This window comes from Myotis brandtii, unplaced genomic scaffold (genome assembly GCF_000412655.1).
Source record: "Myotis brandtii unplaced genomic scaffold, ASM41265v1 scaffold115, whole genome shotgun sequence".
In the NCBI taxonomy this organism is placed as follows: Eukaryota; Metazoa; Chordata; class Mammalia; order Chiroptera; family Vespertilionidae; genus Myotis; species Myotis brandtii.
In genome coordinates, this window is record NW_005353967.1 from 3,510,879 (window position 1) to 3,531,975 (window position 21,097).

At 38.8% G+C, this 21,097-nt stretch overlaps 1 protein-coding gene across 1 annotated transcript in view; it reads right to left on the minus strand.

Annotated features, from left to right (window-relative positions):
- ADAMTS16 (ADAM metallopeptidase with thrombospondin type 1 motif, 16) overlaps positions 1–21,097 on the minus strand; it is a gene marked incomplete at its 5' end in the record, with an annotated part of 106,576 nt that overhangs the window by 79,887 nt on the left and 5,592 nt on the right. The window contains one exon of the mRNA XM_014550383.1: positions 18,688–19,013. Coding sequence (XP_014405869.1) covers positions 18,688–19,013 — 326 coding nt within the window. The remainder of the gene's footprint in view (positions 1–18,687; positions 19,014–21,097) is intronic.

Consider the following 21,097-nt stretch of genomic DNA (forward strand, 5'->3'; position numbering starts at 1 on the left):
GTCATATTAATTTAATTCACTTGAACATTAAATTATCAGCATTTCTTGCCTTACCCTATGATCTAATCTTAGTACTGACATAACTTATGATTAGAGCTTAGATAAATATGATCATTTGTGACTCCCAGTAGCATGCTTGGCTGAACAACAAACCTAGAGTGAAGGGTGACCCACTGTTTGAGGTAAATACTTCTCCCCACTTTATCATTTCTTTAGCATGTTGGGATCCAGGAGCACCACACTTCTTGCCCCTCACTGGTTCCTCTCCAAGGAGAAAATGCCTTATCTGCAAATTTGAACTCAAAACTGGGCATGAGTAGTATAGCCCTTTCCTCTCATGAACAATGTCCTAGAGGAAGCTCAACTACTCAATGGATCTTGATCATAGGATAGGCTTAGCTGCCACATGGGCAGCATAGGTGAGAAGCTGTCCCAGGTTGGTCACTTCCATGGACCTAGCACCTCCTGCAACTCAGTGCATAGGTCTAAATTGGAGCCCAGTTTTAGGAAAGCCACTCACCTGTATAAATATTCCACTTTCTCCAAACATGATTTAAAAATACATAGGTCTACCATCTAAGTTACTCTTTTTTTTCTTCACATTTTATAATTAACTGAGAATACAGGATTTATGAAAAACAAAAAGGGAAAGAAAAATGTAAGAAAAAAGGAAGCTATGTATTGGACCATCTCAAAACCCAACATTCTTTTTTAGCTCTCAGGTGGTTTATTAATTAATAGACTAATTATTATGTATACTATCTATACTAATAAAAGGGTAATATGCTAATTAGACTGGGAGACCTTCTGGCAGACCTTCCGGACATCCTTCTGGACAAAGCCATGGTGGTGGGGCTGAGGCAGAGGTGGTTAGAGGAGATCAGGATGGCAGGGGAGGGTAGTTGGGGGCGATCAGGCCAGCAGGTAGAGTGGTTAAGGGTTATCAGGCAGGCAGACAGGTGAGCGGTTAGGAGCCAGCTGTCCTGGATTGTGAGAGGGATGTCCGACTGCCGGGGATGGGGGATGGGGCCTAAACGGGCAGTTGGACCCCCCCCGAGGGGTCCCAGATTGGAGAGGATGTAGGCCAAGCTGAGGGACACTCTCCCCTGCACGAATTTCGTGCACTAGACCACTAGTCCTATATAATAAAAGGCTAATATGCAAATCGACCGAACGGTGGTCGCTATGATGTACACTGACCACCAGGGGGCAGATGCTTAATGCAGGAGCTGCCCCCTGGTAGTCAGTGTGAAGCCCTGAGCTGGGCTCATGACTGGCATGCGCAGTGGTGGTGGTGGGAGCCTCTCCCCCCTCTGCTGCAGCGCTAAGGGCCTAAGCCATCAGTTGAACATCCCCCAAGGGCTCCTGGATTGCGAGAGGGCACAGGCCGGGCTGAGGGAACCCCCCAAGTGCACAAATTTCATGCACCAGGCCTCTAGTTATGTATATAAATATGAATAAAAATAACAGTTACTTTGTCTTGGGCACCATCTATGTGGAAGATAATGTGCCATGTGATTTGCTCTAGATATTATTCCTATCCTAATAACAAACATGTAAACTGAGGATTAATATTCCCATTTAAAAGAAAGAAAACAATTCAATTAAAAAAAGGTCCAAAGATCTTAGTAGCCACCTCAACAGAAAGATATACAGATGGGAAATAAGTATATGAAAAGATGCTCCATATCACATGTCATCAGGAAAATACAAATTAAAACAATAAGATACCACTACATACCTATTAGAATAGCCAAACTGACAACATCAAATGCTAGTAAGGATGTAAGTTACAGGAACTTTCATTCACTGTTGGTGAGAATCAAAATGGTGCAGCCACTTTAGAAGACAGTTCAGCTGTTTCTTACAAAAACTAAATAAACTCTTACTATAAGATCCAGCAATCACACTCCTTTGTATTTATACAAATGAGTTAAAATTTATATTCACACAAAAACCTTTGCACATGAATATTTATAGCAGCTTCATAATTGCCAAAACTTGGAAGCAACCTAGATGCCCTTTAGTAAGTGAATAGATGAGTAAGCTATGGCACATTCAGACAATGGAATATTATTCCGTGGTAAAGAAAAAGAGCTGTCAAACCATAAAAAGGCATGGAGTAAACTTAAATTAACGTTGCTAAATGAAGGAACCCAAAATGAAAAGGTTACATCCTCTATGATTTCACTATATGACATCTGGAAAAGGCAAAACTATGGAGATAGTGAAAAGAAAAGTGGTTACTAGAGGTTAATATGGAGAGAGGAATGACTAGAGAGAGCACAGAGGATTTTTCGGGCAGGTCAAATACTTTGTGTGATATTATAATGATGGGTACATGTTATTATATATTTGTCTAAACCCATACAATGCACAACACCAAAAGTGAGCCCTAATGTAACCTATGGACATTGGGTGATTATGATGTGTCAATGTAAGTTCATCAGTTGTAACAAATGTACCACTCTGGTGGGGAATGTTGATAATGGAGGAGGCTGTACATGTGGGGGGCAGGGTGTAAATGGTAAATATCTGTACCTTCTACTCAATTTTGTTTCGTTAAAACTGCTCTAAAAAGTAAAGTCTATTTTGAAATAAAGACTACATTCCCTATGTTGTATAGGGAATGTACAGCTATACAGTGAGTAATATTGTAAAAACTATATATGGTGCCAGGTGGGCACTTGGGGGATCACTTTGTAAAGTATATGATTATCTAACTACTAAGCTGTACGCCCATAACCAATACAAAATAATACTGAATGTAAACTATAATAAAAAATTTAAATAAAAAAGAAACAACCCAGGATGACAAAGGACATCAGGAGTGGAGGAAAGGGGGGTTCAGCTTTAGATAGGTGGCCAGTGGCCTCACTGAGAAGGTGGCATTTCAGCAAAGCCCTAAATGAGATGAGCTGGCTGTGAAGACACCAGAGGGAGGCCATGTGGCTCAGGATGCTTCTGCTGTGCCAGCCATTGTTCCTGTTCCAGAAACACACAGACTCCCCGTGGCCTCAAAGCCTTCACCCCCACTCATCTTGTTTCCTGTACACACCACCACCAGACCTCCACTGGCCTGGATCTTCCTCATTACTCAGTTTGGAGTGACAGTGTGAGGTATAGGGATTTGCTTGCCATCATGTTCTTAATGATGGAGCAGATGTTAGTCTCGGCCTTGTGGCACACGCTGCGGTGGTATAATGGTAAGCAGTGGCTCCTAAAGCAAAATATATGGTTCAAGTCCTGGATCTGCCTCTCTTCAGAGGGTGAACTCGTGTGTGTGTGTGTGTGTGTGTGTGTGTGTGTGTGTGTGTGTGTGTCCTGAGACCCAGTTCCTATATTTGCAAGCAGATGATACATCTACAGCTATTTCCTAGTATGGCTGTGAAGATTACATATACATATATATTTTTTAATGAGGGCAGCATATAGAAAGTTGCAAAAAAAAAAAAAAGAGGAGATTGTGTGTGTACAAGACTCTGTGCAGGTTGAAAAGAAAAAGACCAAAAGGCCAAAGGTAGTGAGAGAGTCACAACAGAGCTAGACAGCCACTACCAGTGTGTCATAGCAGAGAGAGTCACAGCAGAGTAGGACAGCCATTGACAGGTCCTCATGGGAGAGAGGTAAACCACAGTCATGACGTGGGCAGGCACACATGTTTCTCATTAGAGGCCATGGGACCCCAGGGTGTTGTCACCTGGATCTATAAGCCATTGCTGAAATTATCATGTTTTTTCCACACACACTCGATCCATCCCAGTGTGCAAGCCCATGGCACCCTTCCCTCTGGCAGTGGCAGGTTGCCAGCTTGAGGCGAATTCTGCTATGAACTCATCAAGCTGACACTTAGCTCATGAGTCAGCTGTTTTCTCTATTTAGTTATGCCACTGGGTATTTCTCTTCTCCAGTGCTCTTGGTGTTGATATCTAGTCTCTTTGGTGTTGTTATCTAGTGCTCTTGAAGCTGAAGGTTCCAGGAAGGTCACATCATACTCCTGTTAATCATATTAATATAATGGCATTCATTTATTGATCACCTACTATGTGCTTGCCTTTGTTCTAGGGGCTGAATACCCTATTATCAATGATCCTGAGAACAGATTTGCAAGGTAGGAAGTAACAGCTACATTTTTGTGGGAAAAATAACAATCCAAATGTCCATCAACTGGTGAACGAATAAACAAAACGTGGTATAGTTTTACAATGGAATATCATTCAGCAAGGAAGGCAAGGAAGTACTACTGGACATGGCTGAATCCAAAAACATCATGACAAGCAAAATAAGCCAGAGCAGAAGACCCTGTATTGTCTGATTTTGTTTCTACTACATGCCAAAGAAAAAGAGGCAAGACTATAGAGGCAGGAACCAGAACAGTTATTGTGAACTGGGGCTGGGAGCAGAGAATACTGCAGTTGGGCACGGAGTGGTGGGAGCGGTCTAAAGCTGGATTGAGGAGATGGCTGCACAATATCACTGAATTGTGCACTTAAATTGGTGAGTTTCTGTTGTGTAAATTACACCTCACTAAAGCATTAAGACAATAAGATGGAGGCACCAGGAACAAGGGCTCACAACTAGGACAGGAGGCCAGACCTGCTGAGTTTTTATGGCCATTCCCTCCACACCTGGGTGCTTCCTAGGTGCACAGTGGGATGAAGTTCATTCGAAGATGTGTTCTTGGAAACAACAGCCTAACAAACAGTGCAGCACAGACTGCAAGGCCATTCAAAGGTCAGGTTTCTTGCAAAAGAAAACAGAGGCAAATAATGAAGCCAAGAGGGTGCCTAAAGCCCCAGGAGCATGAGAGCTGTCTGAGCTTCCTTCCTTGATTGCGTGGAAAATTGCAAGGCTGAGAAAAGTAATCTGTCCAGTCTCATTTTCACCAAAGCAACTCCAAAAGATGATTAAGATTTGAAATCAGTTCATCTCCTCCTCCCACTGCCACCGAACTGGGCAGTCCAAAAGAAAAGGACGACACATATACTTTACCTATGGGTGTCCAGCTGTGGGTACACAGTAGGCACTCATGGATCTCCCTGAAGAAGGGCCCATAGATCACTGGTATTATTCATAGAGTCTGATAACCTTTGCATATCCAGCCATGATTCTCAAAACTTTCTGTTCATGAGAAGTAAGTGAACAGCTCATTGAAATTCATGCTCCTCCTACCTTCAACCCTCCGATGTTCTAATTCAGCAGCTCTGGGGTGGGAAGGGGGTTTGTGAAAACAGGTTTATTTAATAAGATTCACAAACCCACCACCAAGACACATCCAGGGCATGAGTCCTGAGGGCCAAGGCCCACACATCCTGTGCTTAACTGTCATCTTTCACTTCCTAGCCCAGAGCTCAGGAAGGACACACACAACCCCTCCATTTTTGTCAATGTCTTTCATATATTGGCTGGCTTTCTAGGACACAATGTGACTTGGTATAAAGTTTGTTACTACTAATCTTCCTCCTTTTCAAGCAATGAAGTGATGACTTTAGACATCAATATTTTCTGATGGTATATTAGTAAATATCAACAGCAGTACCAAGTACAACACTATCCATTAAGTTCACTGGAATAGACTTACTAAGTAAAAGATAGCTAAATAATTGCTGTTGTACCATAGGGCCTGGGGATGGTCATTTATACCAACACTGTCTGTTCTACATGACCTCTGTTAGGCATGGAACATTCTAGGCAGCTCCTTTAAACATCTGTTACTCTGGATACCAAAGTTGACCATTCACAAATTCCAGCCTCAGTTATATATATGACTGCATATACTTTCATACACATGTCAGAGTATCTCAAAGGGATTATAAAAGTTATGATCAGTCCTATTCCCAGGCTGCCAGATCAAATCCTATAATCATTATACAATGTGGCAATGCATATTCAAAATGGTGTATTTTTGATTGCCTTCTTAATACGCTGTGCTGAAGAATCTATTAAGCAAATGCCATATTTTTTTTTTGTAGAAATAAAACATTGGCAAATGCTATGGCAAAATTAATCTATGAGAATGTAGAGATCTTCCAAACAGCACCGGCACAAGGGGAGAGCTCCCTATTGGAAAGCTCTCTCGGGCAGGTCCATCACTTCCAGAGGGAAACAAAGGAAACAAAAGCAAAACAAATAATGAAAAGAACAGGCTAGGTTGGTTCCTTAGTGTGATTCACAGCTGGTTTGTCTAAACCTTCACAAGACAGTCAGCTGTTACCTTTGCCCGCCAGTGAGGAAAGAATTCGATCCTCACTGTGGCTCAGAGAGAGCAACTCCTAATAAGCATGGGCTCGGCTTCATCCTCCCCTTCTGTGGCCATAAAAATAGTGTGCAGCCCCATGAGGGGTAAACGGCCATCCTGCAAATACACTGTTCCATAATAACTGGATGCTAATGCTAATTTAGGCTCCTAATCCATTCAACCACAAAATATCCCAAAAGATAGATGAGGGATATTTATATGATCTCTTACATACTTTTTTTCACACACAAAATAAAAATAGAATATCCTAAAATCAGTTTTCTAGTCATTTCCAAGTGAGACATTCACTTCTCTTGGTCAGCCAATGATGGCTAAGATCACAATGCTCTCTGAAGTTGCCTTTCTGCCAGTTCTCACATCCATTTCTGACTCAGCCATATGAAAGGGAGTAATGCTGTTGTAAACACTGTTGTCTTATCCATTAGGAAGGCACAGTGTCTGCTAGTGAGAATTAGGGTGAATTAGAGGGACCCACCATTATTTCAATGGGAAATTTATATAGCCTTCCTTGATTAGTGTTGGATTAAAAATGTTTTTAAAAATGTTTTAAACATATGTTCTCTGTCTTGTCCTCTCTTTCTGGTCTTTTGCCACCAAATTTTATAATCATGTGAGTTAATAACCATTAGAGCTATAAACACAGAGCTATAAAAGCCCTCACCTACAAATTTTCTGGAGGAATCAGTTTTCTGAGTGAGGTGGTACTCAATTATTGCACAGTTGTCCCCCTCACAAGCATCAACGTGATTAAAAGCACAGGTTTTGTACATCTAAGTTTTTTGTTGTTGTTTTTACTGACAAGATCCAATGTTGTACAACCAATCAATTAGATTCCAAGGATACACAAGGATACAGATGGTGAATGACCCTGGAAGGAGACATGGGTGCTGTGTGGAAAGCTCATCATTTGTTTTGAGACCCAATAGATTTGCCTTGGAATCTGGATTCTGTCCCTTGTTGGATGGCAGCTTTTGGCAGGCTACATAATCTGTCTGATCCTCAGATTCCTTTTGTACATAATGGGAACAGAACCTCTTCTAGTATTGCTAATAGAATGCAATAGTAATGCATGTAATTAATTTGCTTACAAAAATGCCCAGCCTGGCATACAGTAAGTGCTCATTTTAATATCAATGTTCATCATTATTTATAATGGGTGTATTATCATATTTCTTGAAATCATTCAAATTGCATCACTAACACATACTTTAACATACATCATCCTATAATAAAGAAGCAGAATTCACCATATATGTTTGTTTTTTAACAACTAAACATGGACTAGATTGCAACTAAGTCTTTTCAAAATAATGACGCATTGAGTACATTAAGCATTGGAACAGTTTTGACTCCAATTACTTGAGTCCACTAAGCATTAGAGCAGTTTTAGGTTAAGAATTTTTCCCCAAGGCTCTGGTTTAGGTGTTGGAGAAAAGCGATGGGTAGGTGAGATAAACAACCTTTGCGTGAAACCATCACAATCCTCCTCATTGTCTGGTTACAATGAACAGAGGAACCACCATTTCCAAAGAACCACCATAACTGAAGCATGTCAAAGCCTTAAGGATGTGTTTACTTTTCTTATGACAGAAAATATTATCACAGGCTACCTTTCTGGGCAAGAGTATAAATGTGTGCTGTGAGATTACTGACATAAAAAAAACAGTAGAAAGAATATGTGAATGGAAAGTGAATCAAAGCACTATAGGAATTTGGGAAGTTAACTCATCATAAAAGCAATTCTCCATACAGGATCCAACTAAAATGATGGCGATGACAACCAGACTCCCCTCATGCATCTTTGTCTCTATGTCTAGCCAAATATAAAAGAATAAATTACCTATTATGCTTACTCTACAAATTTATGCACATGTGCATTGTGTGTGCAACAGCCATGTCATGGCCACTGCATCGCATGTCAGAGCCTGAAGCTGGTCACACCTTTGACCATGGGTAGATGAAAGGGCTGAAATCAGAGAAGCAAGTTGGTTGGGGTTGACTTTGAAACTAAGATCAAACAAAAGAGACATCTTGGAAGTTTCCAAATCGAATCCATTTTAAATTGCATGAGATGAGGGTGAAATCTAAACTGTGAATAATTACCAAATGAGATGATTAAGTTGCAAACTATAAAATAGAACATGATACAATGTCAACATGTAATTAATATGGTTGGCCTTCATAGTTGGGTAAGGATATTGGCTAGAATGGATGTTAATGCCTGATTACAGTATATATAGTAATACTTTTATTATAGCATACATATACAATAAGATATGTAATTATTGGGTATATATGTAATCGAGGACTGTCATTCAACAATATAATTTTAAGTTATGGGTTCTTAGGACATTTTTACATTTAAATTGCATTCTGTGAGACTGTCAAATTATTCTCACTAATTTACATCATATTTTAAGACATAAGTACACAGGTCATTTTAAACACTGTGTGTCCCCTTTACAAATAGGGACTCAGTCATCCAGGAGCAGTTGGCCATTCTGGTGAGGCTAAAAGCTGTATTTGCCTTCTTTCAGCCACTAGTGCACATGTGTGACTGCAAGCATCAACGTGATTAAAAGCGCAGGTTTTGTACATCTAAGTTTTTTTTTTGTTTTTACTGACAAGATCCAATGTTGTCTAACCAATCAATTAGATTCCAAGGATACACAAGGATACTCCCCCTCACAAGCATCAACGTGATTAAAAGCACAGGTTTTGTACATCTAAGTTTTTTGTTGTTGTTTTTACTGACAAGATCCAATGTTGTACAACCAATCAATTAGATTCCAAGGATACACAAGGATACAGATGGCGAATGACCCTGGAAGGAGACATGGGTGCTGTGTGGAAAGCTCATCATTTGTTTTGAGACCCAATAGATTTGCCTTGGAATCTGGATTCTGTCCCTTGTTGGATGGCAGCTTTTGGCAGGCTACATAATCTGTCTGATCCTCAGATTCCTTTTGTACATAATGGGAACAGAACCTCTTCTAGTATTGCTAATAGAATGCAATAGTAATGCATGTAATTAATTTGCTTACAAAAATGCCCAGCCTGGCATACAGTAAGTGCTCATTTTAATATCAATGTTCATCATTATTTATAATGGGTGTATTATCATATTTCTTGAAATCATTCAAATTGCATCACTAACACATACTTTAACATACATCATCCTATAATAAAGAAGCAGAATTCACCATATATGTTTGTTTTTTAACAACTAAACATGGACTAGATTGCAACTAAGTCTTTTCAAAATAATGACACATTGAGTACATTAAGCATTGGAACAGTTTTGACTCCAATTACTTGAGTCCACTAAGCATTAGATCAGTTTTAGGTTAAGAATTTTTCCCCAAGGCTCTGGTTTAGGTGTTGGAGAAAAGCGATGGGTAGATGAGATAAACAACCTTTGCGTGAAACCATCACAATCCTCCTCATTGTCTGGTTACAATGAACAGAGGAACCACCATTTCCAAAGAACCACCATACTGAAGCATGTCAAAGCCTTAAGGATGTGTTTACTTTTCTTATGACAGAAAATATTATCACAGGCTACCTTTCTGGGCAAGAGTATAAATGTGTGCTGTGAGATTATTGACATAAAAAACAGTAGAAAGAATATGTGAATGGAAAGTGAATCAAAGCACTATAGGAATTTGGGAAGTTAACTCATCATAAAAGAAATTCTCCATACAGGATCCAACTAAAATGATGGCGATGACAACCAGACTCCCCTCATGCATCTTTGTCTCTATGTCTAGCCAAATATAAAAGAATAAATTACCTATTATGCTTACTCTACAAATTTATGCACATGTGCATTGTGTGTGCAACAGCCATGTCATGGCCACTGCATCGCATGTCAGAGCCTGAAGCTGGTCACACCTTTGACCATGGGTAGATGAAAGGGCTGAAATCAGAGAAGCAAGTTGGTTGGGGTTGACTTTGAAACTAAGATCAAACAAAAGAGACATCTTGGAAGTTTCCAAATCGAATCCATTTTAAATTGCATGAGATGAGGGTGAAATCTAAACTGTGAATAATTGCCAAATGAGATGATTAAGTTGCAAACTATAAAATAGAACATGATACAATGTCAACATGTAATTAATATGGTTGGCCTTCATAGTTGGGTAAGGATATTGGCTAGAATGGATGTTAACGCCTGATTACAGTGTATATAGTAATACTTTTATTATAGCATACATATACAATAAGATATGTAATTATTGGGTATATATGTAATCGAGGACTGTCATTCAACAATATAATTTTAAGTTACGAGTTCTTAGGACATTTTTACATTTAAATTGCATTCTGTGAGACTGTCAAATTATTCTCACTAATTTACATCATATTTTAAGACATAAGTACACAGGTCATTTTAAACACTGTGTGTCCCCTTTACAAATAGGGACTCAGTCATCCAGGAGCAGTTGGCCATTCTGGTGAGGCTAAAAGCTGTATTTGCCTTCTTTCAGCCACTAGTGCACATGTGTGACTCAGGCCTGAGGTGAAGCTGTATTTGCTTAGTTTAAGTAAGGAGTGCATCCATTATTCTAAGTAAATGTAAAATTTTGCATGATCCAGTCCGAATCTGGAACCCAATTTCAGAGAAAACACTTGTTTCCCATAAAGTCATTGCACTGACCACAGTCTGGGTTGCAGTCATTCTGAGACTTTAGACTTGTTCCCACCTCAAATACGTGGGTGTCAGTATTTCTTCAAAAAATTTAATAAACCAAGTGGATCTAGTCCTTCCTCCACTGGAGGAGGGTATGACACATGTATTATTATATCTTTTCAGAGATTTAATAACAAGAAACTTAAAAGTGGTGGGGATTAGTGAGCTCAACTTTATTTAAATGTATAAACTCATAAACTACTCCTGACAGACAACATATTGGATTATTAGAGGCAGAGGTAAGAAATTATGATTGCAAATAGATCCAAAAAAAGTTTTCAAGCAGTAAACATATAATTACAGTATGCATCAAAGCAACAGTCAAAATTAATAGTAATGATACTGAATAGTGAATAAAAGACTGCCTTATATTATAGACCTTCTTAAGGAACATTAATGACTTATGTTTCTACATATGGCACACTTACACGGCACAGCCCTTGCATATTGCAACATCTAATATTTAGTCTCCCAAGTCTTCTACACATACTTGTACATCACAACCAGAAACAGAACTGTGATATAAAACATTCTAGCTTCTCTTTTGGCTTAATTATTCTGCAATCCATCACTTTTTGTTTTATTACCTAATGATGACCTGCAAAGGGAATAGTCAAGACTCCCAATCTGCAGTTAGAGATAATCTATGCACATAAAACAAGGTTTATAGCTCCTTTGGCTGCTGCAGGGGGAATACAAAGTCAAAATGTCAGCTGTTCTGGGCACTTCCCTCATTTATGGTACCTCACTAAGCACAAAATAATCTCCCAGGTGTTGGGAACAGAAAATTTTCTATCAACCACGTGGGCATAAGCAATGGTTCTAAGAATTGCATAAACAATGCTCTTGCATTTTAAATTGCTTGCTCAAATGATATGTCTTTTTATCATCCTAAAGTGCTTTCAAGAAATCACCTAAAAGTTTCTATTGTAACCAAAATATGGTCTAATCCTTTCCCCACCTCATCTGTGCGGCTTCTCTGAAGGTCAGTGTAACTCCATCTCTTGGTTCTTTAACTTTAGTTGAACTTGCTTGTATTACAACATGCACAGTTATTCTCTAATTAGATTTTAATCCAAATTACATAGTTTAATAATGGGGGTAGGAGGAAAAGAACAAATACTTGCTCAGCCCTTAGTATGCACCAAGCACTGTACAAAGGGCTTTTAAAAATATATATCTATAGTCTCACTTAATCCTCATGCAACTATATGAGGCCAGTGTTATTTACAAATTAAGAAAACTGGACTGCACAGTGGTGAGCCACTTGGCTAGTGAGAGAAATTTGATTTGTCTGACTCTAAAGGCCATTTTTTTTCATTATATTTCCCATTTGCTTATTTTATGAAGTCATTTTATTCTGTTTCTTGTTTGAATGTATATCTAGGAACCTTTCTTTGCATAAAAAGAGTTCATGTATGTCTGTTCTTTTATTTCTCAGGTTAACTACCACGGCCTTTAAATTTTAGGTGCTCCAAAATGCTTGTTGACTAAGTTGGTTCTGGATTTTGATAAAACAATTGCTTAATATGTTTATCTTGATACAATAAATATGTATTATTTTTCTTATTTTATAATAAGTGACACCTTTTTATCTCTGAAAGTTAACACAGAATAAATTTGCTTCATCACCTTTTGTGAAGGATTTGGGGTGGTAAGAATGCTATTTCTCAGAAATCTGAATATGCAATAGACAACCCACCCTTGTCATAAGCTTGAGAATCAAGAAATATGTCCAAGAAATGGAGATAATATATCTGAGCACACACTAAGGTATAAAAGGCTAAGCAATGAACAAATGCCAGTTAGTTTCTTGAAACACACTTTACATAAATTGCATCATAACCTTTCATTGCTACATTTGCTATTTAGAATTTTGTTTAGAGATTCTAGCTACCCTTTGAAGAAAATTGCTTATAGGGTTATGACTGGAAAAGTACTCACTTGCAGACAGCCTTTCCTGAGACCATGCTAATGTGAAGAGCACTTGGGCTGTGTAAATATGCTCCCAAGGCCTCAACAGACTGGCTTGGGTCTGTGTGGTGGTTGCCTAGGAAACGCATGCTTTCCGAACACAACTTACACAGCACCATTTCTAGACATGGCTATTTACAATCACTGCACCCTCTGTCTGGATACAGGGATTCTCTCCAGCATTAATGAAACTAGAATTTGAAACTACAACCTTTTACCTATCCATCCATTCATTTATCCAATCATCCATTCATCCAACCCCTCTTCCTTCTACCATCCATTCAGTTACTTCCATGGACAAGGAATATTGTTATGTGCTGGTGGTCGAAGGGATCATTCATTGAGGTTATGATGCTGCCCTTAGGATGTTCACTGTATATTATAAGGGGTAAATACTGATCTAGTAACCAAAATAAGGATTAAATTATAATTTCTTTCAAGGAGAAAACCAAGGTGAGTCATGAATGTATTACATGGGAACCTACCCTGGCTTAGAAGAGAAATATGACTTCCAGGAGTAATTTTCCAATTGAGACCTTTAGCCATTTGAAGAGGGGTGGGAATTGTGCTCCAGGCAGTGAGAACAGCATTTTCTAAGGCCCAGAGAGGGTGAGGAGCTCAGCCTTATTTGGAAAGAAATAAGTTGGTGCTGCTTCAATCTAGAGAGTTTTCCTTATTAGGCTGGAGTTATAGGTAAGGGCAAACCTCCAAGGCATAGTCAGCCATAATGAGGATGTAGGGGTTTACTCCGAGTATAATGGGAGCATATTGAGAAGGATAATGAAAAGATCAGAACTCTGCTTTTCAACCTTCACTGGGGCATCTCTCTGGTAGCTTCTTTATATATTGACAGTGAATGCCATATTGGATACATCCATTTACTGTCAATTAACTATACCAATAGACTTCTTGTCTTCTCCCTATAAATTTCCTACCTTCTCCTTGTGAACTTCCTGTCTGCCCACAGTGAACTTCTTGTCTGATCCCTATAAACTTTCTGCCTGTTCCCTGTTTCCTGTGGATTTCCTTTTGGTTACTTGTAGACATCCTGTCGACCCCCTCTGGACTTCCTGTCTGCCCCTGTGGACTTCCCGTCTTCTTCCTATAGACTTTTAATCATCTCCATTTTACTTCCTATCTCTAAGGAAAGTGGAACAAAACCATAAGTTTTATAATTAATTTTCCCTAATCATCTAATTTTGGTTTACAACTAACGGTAAGCTATTGGAAAAATATTTGGTCCTTTCAAGTATAAAAGTTTATTTTATAAAATGTTCCTTTGATTTATTTCTAGTGATTAATAAATTCATTTTTATAAATTTCAAATTTCTAACTATATTTTTCTTAATTAGCAGAAATTTATTGAATTATCAAGTATTTTCATTCAGTTCTCCACACTCACTTTTTTATGTTTCTTAATATCCACAAATTTTGGTCATACTTTACCTAAAAACTTTACTTTTTCTATAACTCTCTCACATGTCTTCCCAGACTGACATATTTTCCACTGGGTTTACTATCACCAGCCTTTTCAGATAGTGACACTTTTCTTTTAAAATTCATATTATCTCTTCTGAAAATCTTCATGTTGATTCTTTCTTTGTACTCCCATTTTATTTTTCTAACTCATGAACATTTTTCAGCATCAGTTGAAATTTTGGCAATATTTCAGATAGTTTCCTAGGATTTATTGGGTGCTTTAGAGAAACTCTCAATGACTAAAGTTTCCAGAGAATCCCTGGGGTTTGTGGCTGGAAATAAAACCTTGTATAATTCAAACCAGGGTCCAAAGTAAGTCTCCAACCAAGTGAGGAAATTCTTAAAGAGACCTGAGAAATGTGGCATTTACAAGTATTCCAAAATTGTTAAAAACGTGAATAATTACATATTAGGAGAAGTGTTATTAATGCCATAACAAACAATATGTTTTATGCAAGAGGAACTAAAGTTCATTCAGATTTGTGCCAAGAACTTGATATTATTATGGAGTTGAACGGTACAATATTTAAGTTGAAAACTTACTACAGAAACTTAGCAATATATTTGAACTGCCAGCAGAGAATGAGGACACCTGAAGATAAATCTATGAAGATTATGCAATCTGAAGGCAGAAAAAAATAATGTAGTAAAATAAATGGAGCTTCAGAGAAATGTTGGAAATATTAGCACACCAACATATGCATAATGGGAGTGCCAAAGAATAAACACAAAGACGCCCATATCAATATATATCATAGTAAAAAATGCTGAAATACAAAGAGAAAATCTTGAAATAGCAACATAAAAACTATAGTGAGACAAACAGCTGACTTATAATTAGAAACAATGGGATCCAGAAGGCAGTAAGATGACATATCCAAAGTACTGGGGAAAAAACACCCTAAATACAACAACAATTCTGTCAACCAATACTCTCTATCGAGTAAATCAAAACCACAATGAGATACCACTTTATACCCACTAAGACAGCTATGTTAAAAAAGATGGACTACAAAAATTGGCCAAAATGGGCAGAAATTAGAATCCTTGTCCATTGCTGGGGGAGATGCAAAATGGTACAGCTACTGTGAAGAGCAGTTTGGCACTTCCTCAAAATGTTCAACATAGAATTTCCATATGACCCAGTAATTATATCCTTAGGTATAAACCCAAGAGAAATGAAACATATATCTGCACAAAAACTTGTAAATAAATGTTCATAGCAGCGTTACTCACAACAGCCAAACATATTCCACATTGTTCCTCAAATCACTTATTAGAGGACTATAGCACTATGTTCCCAAACTCCATATCTGATGACCAGAGGAAAAACTATTTATCAGTTTGGAAATTGCTAATTGTAAACCAGTTTTTTAAGTTGAATGATACAACATATTAAACTCTTATTTAAACAATATATATTCACTTAAAGGTAATAAATAGTTCCATACTACAGATGAAATCAGAAGAATGGACTATTGGTTATTTCCCATCATCAGGGATCTTGTTTTCAAAGCGGTCTCCACTAGGATCTACAAAGGTGTGTTTAGCTACAGCAAAGCAGATAAAAGAGAATTCTACTGACTCTAGACTCCCATAAGATGGCTGGGTCAACTAGAAACCCCGTTAAAATAAACAAACAAACAAATAAAAACTTAACTGAGCTCTACCTGGAACTTAATTAGAATCTGAAAGAACCAAGAACAACAACAATAACAAAAAAATCCCCATCATCTAACTTAAAACACATGCTAGTTTTCTTTATATGTTAACAGATTTGGAAGATGAGGGCTGGGTAACCATCAATCAGAAAACAGATAACAGACTTGGCAGCCACACGAGGGACATTCCCATTCAACATTTTTATTTTTTTAAATCTGGCTAGAGAGAGAGGACTTCTTTATCCTCCCTTTTTCTTCCTTAAATATGCCTTTGATTTGTCTTATCATATGGCAAAATCCCCTGAACCTCACATTCGAAAGTCTATTTGAGGTCATGTTTGTAATGGCCATCTACAGACAAAGTGTCAGTGAAGTCGGAATTAATGTATTTGGAAGATTAATGGTGAAATCATACAGATTTCTATTCTAGTGACCAAAATATTAAATTCCAGTGTTTATAATCCAGAAGAGGCTTTTTTCCTATTCTTTTTCAATTCTTTATCTTTCATGTAATTGCAATTTACAACTTTCACTGTTAACTCTCAATGAGTTCAAAGAGAGGCAGAAATCTCAACCTGCTGCCAGCTAAGGCGATTCATGGGATAGACTCCAGGCACAGCTCAGAGGTCCTGGGAGAGGCTGGTCTCACAGAGACCCTAGAGCCAATGAGCCTGCACCCCTGCTGGGTTATTGGGAACGCCTTGCCCAATCTCTGCAAAGGAATCCAATCATACTGAGCTCTAAAGGGCATGGCGCATCTCCCTACCACACAGATGGCTTCCATTTCTGATCTGAACCTTTGTTGAAGAAAGCCAAGGAAGAGTTATCTTCCTTTAGTGCATTATGTGAAGAGGTTAGCCCAGTAATTATGATCTATTTTTCTTGGGAAAGCATGTAAGAAATCAGCCACACTCTCTTCATGCTTAACAAGTTTGCCAAATAACCACCACCCTATCCTTGGCCACTTCCTACTGTATCCATTCTCAAACCAGAAGCCTTTTACAAATGAAAGGGGACATGAGACCAACCCATACCAAATTCCCCTAAAAAGTAGAAGTTAATATTTTTTAAAAAATATTAACAGGATTTAGCATCTACAAATACTCAGTATTTAAGAAGTTGGTTATGAATGCTCTTTCAGCACCCACTATTCACATACATACACAAAATTCTTCTGATATATAGAGTCTGATTTCCCCTTTTCAAGAAAGGAAAAGAAATTCAAGGCAGACTTAAAGCACTTTCTAGATATGTAATAAATGTTCAAAAACCTGTTTGCCAAACCTTTAATATGGTCAAGACCTTAAGGCAAGGGTCCTCAAACTATGGCCCGCGGGCTACATGCAAATACAAATATTGTATTTGTTCCTGTTTTGTTTTTTTACTTCAAAATAAGATATGTGCAGTGTGCATAGGAATTTGTTCATAGTTTTTTTTTTTTTAAACTATAGTTCGGCCCTCCAACGGTCTGAGGGACAGTGAACTGGCCCCCTGTTTAAAACATTTGAGGACCCCTGCCTTAAGGCATTTGGACCACACATTTTCACTCTAAGTTATATCTCTGTGTGTGTCACTGATTAACTTATGCTAAAGAATCTAATAATATTTTCTTTCTTAAAAAAAGACATTTTAAGGAAAGTCAAAGACAAACCATTAATATTTCAGCTTAGGTCAGCCTGAAGGTCAGTATCTTCTCAACTTGCCCAGATGACCCTCACTCTAGGAGTCCCAGTAAAGGGGACCACATGAAGCACCTAAATGATGCTTAATGTCTCATTCTGATATTAAGAAAATGGGGGATGCACCAATAGAATCATCAGTCTGATAAGATCAGCAATGCCCTGCCATGAATTCATCAACCCATTTGAAATGAACACCCAAGTTTGCAAGCAAGTTATATATGCTAATAAAAGGGTAATATGCTATTTAGACCAGGTCGACCAGCCATCTTCTGGACATCCAACTTTGTTCTGGACAAAGCCATGGTGGTGGGGGCCGAGGCAGAGGCAGTTAGGGGCGATCAGGCAGGCAGACAGGTGAGTGGTTAGGAGCCAGCGGTCCCAGATTGCGAGAGGGATGTCCGATTGCCGGTTTAGGCCCGAGGCTGGGCTAAGGGAAACCCCCCCCCCAACACACACACACACATTTCATGCACTGGGCCACTAGTCCTCTTCAGAATGACAGAAGTGCTTTCAAGCAACTGATCAAATAATTGCCATGGCCAATCAGCTGAGTACTGCATTCTATTAAAAATTAGGACACTAATAATGGACCAGCAGTTAGAGTGCAGCCATCTTCTAAAATGTCAATGCCTTTAGAGGTGGCCATAAATTTGTAGGCACAGTTTTCAAGGTGCAGTGTTTTCTCACAATTATTCTAGAACAGCAGAGGCAACAAAAGGCTAGACATGTGTGTGCTATTTTCAAATGGGCCAAAGAAGGCAGCATGACATATTTTAAACTGATTATTTGGCAATTTTCTCCAGCTTTTAAGATCAAAGAAGTCTTCACTGCAATAATAGAAAATTGAGCTCAAATATTTTAAGGGAAATGGGTCATCTTTCCTCTTTCACACATCACTGTTCCCACCATCTCATTGCAGGTAGCAAGAGCTATACTCACCAAACCTTTGCAGGTTGAAAGAGCCACTGAGGAATTTTTGTGGGATCGTAAGGAGCCTTGATAAAAACAGAAATCCTCAGGTGGGAAAGCCTGCACTGACTTAATGCCGCCCTTTCCCAGTGTCTGTACGATGAATCCAGGAGCCACCAGATGGCTGGATGTCTTCAATTCCATGTGGAAGTCGTGCCTGGAGCCTTTCAGCCGCAGGTGAAGAGAGTCCACTCCAGGCTGGGCCAGTGCCCTTTTCCTCCTCTGAGGGTGTGTGATTTCATGGGACACGTAGTTGCCACTGTAGTCAACCTCGTAGGGAGACACCAGGTCATATTCTGAAAGTAGAAGAGTAATTTCAGAATTCTCAAAAAGAATACATTTGACCCAGTGATCCCACTTCTAGGAATATACCCCAAGAAGCTAGAAACACCAATCAGAAAGGATATATGCACCCCTATGTTCATAGCAGCACAATTCACCATAGCTAAGATTTGGAAACAGCCTAAGTGCCCATCAGCAGATGAATGGATTAGAAAACTGTGGTACATCTACACGATGGAATACTATGCTGCTGTAAAAAAGAAGGAACTCTTACCATTTGCAACAGCATGGATGGAACTGGAAAGCATTATGCTAAGTGAAATAAGCCAGTCAATGAAGGAAAAATACCACATGATCTCACACATTCATGGATAATAGAGACCATTACAAACTCTTGAACAATAATAGATACAGAGGCAGAGCTGCCTCAAACAGATTGTCAAACTGCAGCGGGAAGGCTGGGGAGGGTTGGGGGGCAGGAGGGAAGGGGGTAAGAGATCAACCGAAGGACTTGTATGCATGCATATAAGCAGAGATGAGAGTATGAGTGCGGGCGGTGGGGGGAGGTTGGGGCTTAATGGGGGGATGAGGACATATTTGTAATACCTTAACCAATAAAGAAATTAAAGATAAAAAAAGAAATAGCTAACAACAAAAAAAAAACAGAATACAAAAGTTTTCAAATGTAACCTATTACCAGATGACACGTTCACTCAGTACAAAATGATGGAGGAATTTTCAATATCAACCCATCCACAAGTCCAAACTGTACAATGCACAAAAATCAGAGATGAGGGAATACTTTAAAAGTGGCCTTTCAAAGGGAAGTCACTGCTGTTCCTATAACCAATCCAGCAAATTCTGTAACACTTCAAAGGGAAAACAGATGGTAGGCTGAGTAAAACTAAAAAATTGACTTTGATTATTATATTTAATAATTTTACTATAATTTTTATAGCAGTAAACATTTCTTTAGTCATATATTTTAGTCTTTTACATACATCTTCATTGTGCTAAGAAATTTTGCCTTAATCATGTTGTCAAGTTTTCAGACAACAGTTAAAAAGACAAATATGATGGGCATTCTTTGCTGCTAATTTTTTGATATTTGGTTACTAAATCATTGAACATCTAGGAGAAAAGGCAGAATACACACTTGCGGTTTTTCCAGATGTGAACATTTTTAAATGTTGATTTGTGTATTTGCTCCCAATGAAAGCCACTGTTGACCCTCCAGTTCGCCTGAGCTCTTAGTGCTTGATCCTATTTCACACTCCAGGGCCTTTCCAAGACATGTGCCACACTCTTCCTCCCAGTGGAATTTACAGTATTTAGCCAAAACCAAATTCAAATAAATGATTTTTTTTAAGTCAAGAAAATTCCAAGGAGCTATCAGATTTCTGGGCACCCATATAGGTCTGCAGAGCTTCGATCACAGTCTTACAATTGTACTCCGTGTACACCTGAGTCACTTCCTCTCTGTGAAAAGTACAGGAAACATTGTAGTTTTCTTCTCCAAAAAGTATCTCCCTTACAGAAAATTGCTTATTTTTATTTTATAGCCAGGATTTGTTCTCTCGATACCATCATTAATGATATCATCTCTGCTCTTCAAAGGTCGGGAAAGGTTGTTGCTATCCCAAGCAGGACAGGTCTTTGTCTAGGAAGGGGTGGCTTCATGCCAGGGGCAGCGCTCCCTGTGAGGCCATCCTCCACACTCAGAGCTGGGCTTTGAGACCACGTGAAGCTGCATTTGTCAAGGCTGGGGTCAAAATTTTCTTAGTTAATGATGTGTTAGCTTGATTTACACCTTTCAGATATTTAAACAATGGTATATGTGCCTCCATCTGCATGCTAGTGATGGGCCTGCACACCTCCCAAGAGGGCCTGCTGCCTACCCCATATTTTTTCTAATGATCAGAAAATAGCAGCTTAGCATGCCAGCAGGCCTGAAACAGATGTTAGGCTGCAGCACTAAAGAGGGATGGGAAGATCTACCCCTGCAATGAGGTGAACAGTCTTCAAAGACCTCTTGCATGCCTAATGAGACCCCAATACTAATATTCTCATGCAGACTCTAATGTCATATATATATATA